Source organism: Electrophorus electricus, chromosome 2 (assembly GCF_013358815.1).
Source record: "Electrophorus electricus isolate fEleEle1 chromosome 2, fEleEle1.pri, whole genome shotgun sequence".
Taxonomy (NCBI): Eukaryota; Metazoa; Chordata; class Actinopteri; order Gymnotiformes; family Gymnotidae; genus Electrophorus; species Electrophorus electricus.
Window position 1 is genome coordinate 7220456 of NC_049536.1, and position 9938 is coordinate 7230393.

Sequence of the window (9938 nt, forward strand, 5' to 3'; positions counted from 1 at the left end):
GGGACAGATTTAAATACCCCGGGGAATTAAAACTATACACCACAACCATAAAGGCATATCATGTCTTGACTGACAGCTCACTAGCCAATCTGTCCACTATTCTCTTTGGGGGTACTGAAAGAATAACAAATCATAATCTAGAACCAGCAAGAAACTCATTACAAAAATATGTCACACATTCCTGACATGAGTTTCACCATCGAAGCATGTGCCATCGCACTGGCATAATGTCCTCTATCCTAATGAGGTGCCCCAGAAACCAGAGAGCAGAGGTTCATACATTAGTGAGGAAAACAGGAGTACAAACATTACCCAGAATTCTCAGCAGAGGAACAGCGTGAGCCTTTTTTTTTCATGCAGCCATACATAAGAATTCACAGGGCTGTGTGAAATTGCACCTCCAGTTTTTAAGCATGGACAGAGGCTATATTCCAGTGTCCCAACAACACTTCCAAAGGAGCACCTCAAAAAGTAGCATGGTGGCTGTGAATGTTCCTGGCCTTCATGAGGACTGTCCACTTCAAAGGGTCTCCACCACTCGTCGCCCAAGTGGGATGGTTAGTACGTGTAAGCCTCGAAAGTCTCAAAAGAAGCTACAGGTGATTATCTGTATTCTTTTTGTGGAGTTATTCGAGAGGTTCACCTTCTTTGGGATTGTTTGCAATATGATCCTCTTTTGCACCATCAAGCTGGGATATGACAATTATCAAGCAGCCACAGTGAACCTTTGTTTTGTGGGTGCCAGTACACTCACACCTGTTCTTGTCGGCTGGTTTGCAGAGACATGTTTGGGAAGGACAAAAGTTCTCTATATTTGCACTCTACTTCATTTCTTTGGTAAGTTGACCTTGTGACTAAGCTCAAAGTACAGAAAGGTTTTCAATTACCTTGTTTTTAACAAGGTTCTAAATATTTTATGTATATATGTAATGTAATAAAATGTTATTTTTAAAGTCTACACAATGTAAAGAGCTGTTAAGATTATTCAGACATGAAACACTGGTTAAAAGGTAAATTTGTTGAACTCAAGAACTGTTTTTAGTCTGACTATCAAACAATAAATACAGTAAGGCATGTAGAAAACACAAGAGTTCACAATATGTGGCAAAAATATGGAATACAAATGTACAAACCTTATATGAATATTAAAAATCATATATGCTTCCTAAGCAAAACCCTCTTAAACCATTACTTTTAAAAAGTTCTCAGTGGAAACCCAGTAGTCAATGTGCAATTCTTATAAACAGCATCTAGTGTCCAAGTAATCATACACATCATCTTTTGTGAAATAATCATAATCAGGCATATATACAATAAACAGCCTGAAGAAACATGCTCCTAGCTTTGTTTAATATGTATAAGTCCACATTATATCGCACAGATATAATCTCAGGATTTAACATCCAGACTCTAACTGTTGATTTCTTTATCTTCCTTTCCTAGGAACTGCAATGCTCCCTGTAGTTGCATTCCCTTTTGAGGATTTCTACATTGACACACACAATACTATTCACCATCTTGAGCCACAGGAGCAACATATTCTCTTCTACACAGGACTGCTGGCTGCTGCTGTTGGTACTGGTGGAATACGTGCTGTTCTTTGCCCATTGACAGCCTATCACCTTCAAGGTTATGACCAACACCAGATACTCTCCTTTTTCAACTGGTAAAAATTATGATTTATTATTGATAATTATGTGTACATAAATATAAGTATATAGAAATGTTGAAATTAGAAATCTATATTGAATTTCTGGGGGATGTAATAATGCTGAACATGTAATAATATTATATAAAGTGCCCATTTTACCCACAGGCTCTATTGGCTAGTCAATCTAAACGCTGCAGTTGTGTACTTGGGAATTGCTTATATCCAGCAATCTGTGGCCAAAAACCTGGGCTTTCTCATTCCGTTCACTTCTGTTCTGCTGGCTCTCATCGCAATACATATGGCACGAAACAATCTCATCTTTCATCCCCAAAAAGGTAGCAAACTGACAAAAACCTCTAGAAAGAAAATAGAAACACAGATCTCATAACAGATTCAGATATCATGGATTTAGTTGACATAGCTTACCCAAATAACATATAAACTGTAGAATTATTCATCACTATACCTAACTTTTTTCTTCATGGCTAGTTTTCTGACATCATGAACTTCTTGTGTTTTGGACAATACACAGGTAGTTCCTTGCTCACCACAATGGGTGTGTTCCTGAACTCCCTAAAAATGTGCTGCCTCCATTATCGTCATTTGAGTGGAGATGTGGCCAACTGGCTTGACCGTGCCAAGGAGAACAACGGAGGCCACTACAGTGAAACCAGTGTAGAAAATGTTAAGATCCTGGTGAAGCTTTTCCCTCTTTTTGGACTTCAATTGCTCTACCGTGCTTGCATTACCCAGGCAAGTAAATAAGGAAAACCTATAATTCAGAGGAAACATTCTGTTACACAGTAATCTGTGTTATGCGAAGTGCACTGAACTTCAAGGGTACACTCAGGAAATATGAATCTTGGATTAGAAGTCAGTCATACAGCTGGAATTCATGTTTGGTTAAGGTATACCATGTACTGCCAGAGGCCCCTGAAGACAGACTCACTGAAAGGATGGCATAGCCTAGTTTGCCTCCTCTGTTTCCTCTTTGTATACTGAAGCTTTCAATAATGATGCATAGCTGGTAGCTCAAAAACAAATATTGCTGGCCTGCTCTAACTACTTGTAGTAATATATTAAACTGCCTATTAGAAAATATAAAAACAAAGATACACTGAATTTGGTTAATTCATAACAATTTTACTGTATAGGTGATTTTTCCCAATATACATATACATTTATAGCATTTGATTTGAGATAGTTTAAATTCAAGTGCTTTTCAAAGAGTTGAGTCTTCAATCAGCATTCAAAGACAGCAGGGAACTCTACTTTTGACCACTGCCATTAAGTAGGAGGGAGCAGGTCCATTTTTGGCTTTATAGGCAAGCATCAGAGTTTTAAATCTATTACAAACAGGTACATGAAGGCAGTGAACTGAGTGCAGCAGTGGAGCGACATGGGAATACTAAAGACCTTTGAAGACCAGCCATGCTGTGGTTTATCAGTTGCTTGATGGCATGCATGGTTGGAGATGACAAGAGACTGTACCTGGATAGCCTTCCTAGATAGAAAAGAATTCTCCAAATGTTGAAGAGGAATCAAGTTTTTTGACAAGCTGAGAATGACAGTTGGTCATGCAAAATTACACTAAGATTTCTTGTATTCTTGGATGGAGTGATCAGAGAGTTTTCACAAGAGCTGGCAAGAGGACTAGTTGCTTTGGGAATGTGTAGCACATTTATCTTGCCATGATATGAGATGTCAGCCAAACATGCTGAGATGTGGCTAGAAACCTGTGTGTCAGGACAGGATTAGTTGGGCTTCATTAGCACAGCAATGGCAGGAGAATTCATGGGAGGACATGAATTCTACATGAACAAGAGAGTGAGTTTAGAGAGAAAAGAGAACTGATCTTTGTATGACACTGGTGAAGAGTCTACATGGAGAGGATGTTAGCCAATAAGAGTGACCCTCTATGTAGGAACTGAACCATTTACTTTCTGAGCCAGTGATTCCTATGTTGGAGAGTACAGACAGGAGAATCTTGTGGTTCACTGTGTCGAAAGCAGCAGAGAGGTCTAAAAGAATCAGGACTAATAACCAATCTAGCTGTATTGAGCTTATATGTTGCTGCAAGCAGGGCAGTTTCAGTTCAGAGGGCACCAGACTGAACCCAGGCTGATCTGCATCCTGGAGCTGGTTCTTCGTGAGAAAGAGAGACAATTGGTTATAGACAATACACTCAAGAATCTCTGAGATAAAAGAAAGTATAATGCTCAGTAGTTGTTGATATCAAAGCTGTCTAGTGTGAGTTTTTTCAGTATTGGTACCACACTGGTGATCTTGAAGGCAGATGGTCTGCGATCTGGTAACAGAAGGGAGTGAAGGGCATTAGGTCTTGTTAGATTGACTGGAACAATGTAAATGGAAAGGTAGTTGGATTTCTGGGTGTAAAGCAGGACAGTGTGGGACAGTGGAGTATTTCATCTATAAAGAGAGAAAAGAAATATGTTTTAGGACCAAGAGAAGTAGAATGAGCACTGGCTGAGGGAAAGGAGATGTGAAAAACATTATTAGATATTCATATAATTTTTTTGAATTTAAGCCTCTGTCCTGCATTTGTCTAAATATTTTTTACAGATTCCATCAGGATACTATCTTCAGACTATGCATTCAAACCTGAACTTCAATGGTTTCCTCCTACCCATAGCAGCACTGAATGTGATCAGTATCTTGCCATTGCTAATTTTAGCACCACTACTGGAATTTGTGAGCACCTGCTACCTGTCTTTAAAGAAAACACCTCCATCTCCAACCAAATTCATAAGTATGCTTCTCCATAAATTACACATACACACCAATTAACTAATTCCAAGATACAATACATAAACTTAATAGATGAAACATTGTTCTGCGCTGCTTTGTGTTGTCTTCTCTTCCAGCAGTGGGTCATGCCTGCGCAGCTCTCTCTGTACTAGTTGCAGGTATCACTGAGATCCACAGGAAAGACTATTCTCAGGTAGAGCAGACACTGTCCGGAACAGTTCTGCATGTGTCCTCCATGGCTTGCTTTCAACTTGCACCTCAGTATATCTTGCTGGGTGTAGCAGAGGCATTTGTCACACCAGCGTGTAAGAGTTTATTCTTATGAATCTGTCCAAAACATATAATGCACAATCCTCTAACTGTTCTTAGTAGGATCCACCTTACTCAGTAATGGCATGATCACACCTACGGCATCTTACCATTTAGATAAAAACAGAACATCTACAATATTTATAGATTTTCTTGCCTGCTGAATACCTTCACACAATTCACTTTTTTTGTCCCTTTATTCAGGCTCCCTCATTTCTTTCTGTCTGACTCCCAGCAACCTCAGGGGTATCTCTCTGCACCTCCTTGCCCTGTCTTATGGAGGAGGATGCTTTCTGGGTGCTCTTTTGATTCAGATCTTTTACATTGTGTCCGGTGGTAAGGCTACTTCTTCCTTAGACCTTTTGGCAAATCTTTAAAGCAGCAAAGTTCTTTGTGTATTTGTGCTGTGTTTCCTCACATGGATAATAAAGGACACAGATGTCAAACTGCTGCACATGACTAACACTTCAATCATTTCTGGTTCCAGGGAACTTTTATCCAAAAACACTCAGCAATGGTAATATGGAAAGATTTTTCTTTACATTGGCAACATTGATGGCTATAAATACACTGGTGTTTTGGAAAGTATCTTGCAGGTAGGTTATGATTTCATTCTTTGTGCAATCTTTCGTATCTGCATCCTAGACATAAGGAGATGCTACATCACACCATCTACAAATACTGGAAATGCTTTATGACAGTATTACAGTATTGCCTGCACAAATATTGTCTTATAAGATAATTGTAAACTGTGAGTATCAACTACAACAAATCAATGTTTTTATTGTGCAGATACACTAACCTGGGTGTTGAACTAGATAAAAGAGTGAGGCAAAGTCATCTCTCTGAAAAGCTCTTACAGTATAAAACCTGTCTCCAATTCTATGACACGGTGGATTGTTCAGGAACTTCCTTGGAAACTATCCTATAACTTCATCATGACGGTCAGACCATAGAGAAAGATACAAACATATATATTTATGCATACACAACAGGCCTAAACCTTTGGGTCAGACCCTAGACGCTGGCGTCACACAAACTCCAAGACATATGCATACTCTTCCATATTTGGACTGAACATCACGCATGCATACAATGCATGTATGACACTATATTGCACATGACTATTTTTTCTATAGCAGTCATGAGCCACTTATTACAGTAATTCCCTTATTGCAAGATGAACTAATTTTTAACATGTTGTGCAACTGTACCTTTCTAGGGGAGAGGCTAACCCCAAGTTACATAAAAAAGAAAAAATTAAGGTGGTGTGTCAGTCAACTTTATATTGAAACAACTTATTTGTTTGCTACCTAGTGGCGACAGTAGCAAACCTAGGTAGGTTTTTTGAGTTTTCTTTTTGCTTAATGTGCCAATACCTTTTCTTTCTCAAAGAGAATCAAATTATAGTTATATTGTGGTTATGTTGTGAAAGAACATAGTAAAATCTGTATATGTAAGTCCACTGTCTGCTACTCTAACCTTGCAATTTTCTCGGGGATCAATAAAGTATCTATCAAAAAATATGTAATAAAAATTGTAGAGCATGCAAGTTCACATTTCATGTTGATACACTGGGCCATAAACAGATGTGATCGTCCACAAATTAACTGCTTGTTTAAAAAGTATGGCGTGTTGTTTTGACTATGCATGCATTTTACACAAGAATAAAATTTTAACATTACTCTTATGATGCAAGATGGAATAGTGAGTCCAGTAAAGTGAAATCCAATTTGATTTTAATCCAATTTCCTTTCAACACCTGTTTTATACATTTATTTTTTTTGTTTTATAAATTGTGTATTTTTTGGTTGTCATAAAGTAAAGGTGCTGGATTAGGTGCAGTATTCTCTCCCTTTTTTTAACCTACTCAATGCATTATTAGGTCATTTTAGCTAGCAGTTAAATATCGTATGTCATATCCCACACTTGGTCAACTATGACTAGACTACTTAAGTCAAATGTCATCTAGCTGGTGTCATGCCCATATTAGAAACTCCATATCTAAATATGGAACACCTATAAAGAGCCATTTTAACATTTAATGATTTTCGCCTGACTACCCACAATTAAAATTGTCCAGTCACACCTATGAAAGGTGATTCACTGAGGTCTGATTTAGATTGCACAATGGCTTATAAAGTCCGAAGCTGCACAAGACATGGGCATATTTTTTACAGTGCAGTCTTCTGAGAGTTATGAGAAATTGCCTGCACCACTATGGTGGCAACGTTGATGCACGATGCAGCAACCAATGTGATGCTTATGTATATATGTCTATGATCTCTAGTTACAGACCTTTGACCATTAGTTTTGACCAAGTAATTGGATTGGATAAAAGACATTCCATGAGTGCTCATACAAAGTATTACAGTACTGGCACTTTTAAATATATATATGTATAATTGTTTTTGTTCTATTAATTGCTAATTACATGAATGTGTCAGGGATAAATACTCAGTTATTAATTTTTACTATAATAATTGCATTAAAGAATTGTATTGCTTGTGAGTGGTAAAGTGACCCTGATTTAAAACCATGGATAACACTGATTCACTCTTCCCATCTGTTCTGCATAACCTATGAAGGTAAGAAATATATATTACACTTATAATGGTTATCCCTTGAAAAAGTATATCAAATAATAGAAATGAGATACACATAAAATCAAACAATAAGCCAAATGTATGAATAAACGTTTTTAGAAGATCTTTTTATGTCATTTAATGTTTATAATTTACTGATCTTGTTTTTTTTAATGCATTTATTACACTACGTAAATTTGATTAGTCAGATAATTCAAGATTTCTAAAACATAAGAGGTGTCTAGTTAACAATACTATCAAGATATCCATAATTTCTTTGGAGATATTTGTAAAGGATTTTAGACTAATTGTGACTCAAAACTGTGAATCCAGGATATCTCTAATTCAGTTTTGGCTAATCATAATTTATATTCAAGATTTCTACAAGTTAAGCTGCACTAAAGCTAATTTTCAGATATCTAAAACTGATCTTAAATCATGATGAAATTTCATCATTAATTGTACTTTTAACTAACCAAAAACAAAGTGGATATAGCTCTAATTTGCTATATGACTAGTAGTGATTATGTAATTTTGGATAGCCCATCTTAAATGTATGTTCCAGCTATTCAATAATGAACTGCAGATATCTTGATTTGAAGCTCCTGTGCAACTCAGCTGCAAACCTGATGTACTTTTTAGTCAAAATGTGATTAGATTTATTTGAATTTGATAGTTTTTCTAGTCAAAATGTAATTACAGATATTTTATCTTATGTCTAGTTTAAATGTATGTCTAGTCAAACAAATCTATGTTAAATGGATAAATGCCGTTCAAATCTAGGGTTTTTCTCTATGCAAAAAAAACAAACGGAACAAAACAAAAAAACAATAGCCTTTACAAAAATCATCTACATCCCACCCTGTGATAAATATTTAAAAACAACAACAAAAAAAAATGTTAATACAGGACACGTTATTCCAGACACTCCCTTGATTTCAAACGTTCCTAGCAACCCTTAGGTAGTTAGCGTTAGCAACGCTTGTTAGCTATAGCCTGACGCAGGCATGTTTAAGCAATGGACCTTCCCGAACCCATAAGAAGACGTTTGGGAGATTTTTCAAGAACTGTATTTGTAGATCAGAGACATTCAGAACTTTCCCCTGAGGATCATGTCACATTTCTGAATCAGCGTGAGTGTATTAGGTTAAAGCTAGCTAGCTTGACTTAATTAGCTAGCTATCTATCTCGGCCAACTTGGCTGTTAGTGTTAGCTTACCTAGACATAATATATTAGTTGTCGCTAACCACTAACAGTCAGCCAACGACTGTTAAATCATACATTTACACGGGTAGCTAGGACTGTCCTGACGTGACACTTGATCTGTTAGCCTTTGTCAAATGAATGTTTTGATGAGTGGCTAAAGCAGTTTTAGCTTTGCTTGCTAGCTAGCGAGTTATGCTAAGCTAGCTAACCTATCTAAGTTAAGTTACACTTTCGCATTACCTCTTCAGCGCATCTGTGTTAACACCCATTCTTGTTCCGTCCATAGATACAGATGTCGTATCCAGTCTGCCTCTACAGATGGCACTTTTTTTCAACATGTGGTTCTTTCCCCTTTGGTGGATTAGTGAAGTAGTGATGCTGCACCTCAAAGTAATTGATTTTATATTTTACTTCGCGTTGTTACGGTGAACTGTTTGATGCATCGGATTGTAATGGAAGTTTTAGTTTTCTGATTTGGATACCTGTTATTTTTCTCACCCAGTACCTCTTCCTCCCAGATTACTACAAATTCATCCTAATTACTATCCTAATTTTAATGACTCTCATCGAGGCTATCAGGCTTTACTTGGGATACGCAGGGAATTTGCAAGAAAAGGTAAGGTACACGACTCTCTATCTTATCCAAATGCGTTTATATATCGAATGGATTATTAAACCTACAACCTTTACATTATACATTATGATAGGTTCCTGAACTGGCTGGGTTTTGGCTCCTGAGTCTCCTTCTGCAGTTTCCTCTGATACTGTTCCAGCTTTTCAATGAAGCCATCCTCATCCAGCCTTTGGAGAGAGGTGTTCATATAATTCTGGCCTCATTCATTTTGGTAGAGGTACGGATAGTGTACACGAGTATTTTCTTAGAAATCTCTAAGATAATTCATACTGTACACTTTATTTGTTTATAAGTTTTTTTTTACCTACACATTTGCAGGCTCTCTCTGGTTTTGCTGCTCTGCGTGCAATGGTCCGACATACTGAAAGCCGCTTCCATCTTCGACAATTTAGTGGAATTCAAGAATTCAAAGCATGACTGTACTTCTAACAATAATGACCTGCATTTATCTTCAATAACACTGTATAAGACATTTTAGTGACCACTTTTGTACAAAACAGATAAATTATCATTCAAAAGAAATCACCTGGCAAATGTAATAGAGTGTCTGTGTGTACATAACTGTAAGTAGTTCTCTTGAATTGAAATGCATTTGATGTTCATATTAAGTGTTTTATAGTGCCCCCCTCTCCTTTACTCTTATATAACTACCAAAACTATGGGTTACAGAAAGACTGTATTTATTTCCTTTTCCTACACTGAAAGTCGCAACAAGTTTTAAATCTAAATTTCTTAAAATGTATTAAACAAAGCAGTGCTATATCCACGACAACTCAGTATCAT

General features: G+C 37.0%; 2 protein-coding genes across 2 annotated transcripts; both read left to right on the forward strand.

The window, feature by feature from the left end:
• Positions 1-413: 413 nt before the first annotated feature.
• On the forward strand, positions 414-5660 carry slc15a5 (solute carrier family 15 member 5). Its single transcript, XM_027018363.2, has 9 exons — positions 414-837; positions 1444-1666; positions 1817-1986; positions 2184-2404; positions 4235-4421; positions 4537-4725; positions 4934-5065; positions 5217-5325; positions 5522-5660. Exons 1-9 carry the CDS (start codon positions 414-416, stop codon positions 5658-5660), a joined length of 1794 nt encoding a protein of 597 aa, XP_026874164.2.
• A 2600-nt stretch (positions 5661-8260) lies between these two features.
• On the forward strand, positions 8261-9924 carry tmem17 (transmembrane protein 17). Its single transcript, XM_027018361.2, has 5 exons — positions 8261-8447; positions 8808-8911; positions 9024-9137; positions 9229-9372; positions 9474-9924. The coding sequence occupies exons 1-5, from the start codon at positions 8333-8335 to the stop codon at positions 9570-9572; spliced, it is 576 nt and encodes a 191-aa protein (XP_026874162.1). The 5' UTR covers positions 8261-8332; the 3' UTR covers positions 9573-9924.
• Positions 9925-9938: the final 14 nt, after the last annotated feature.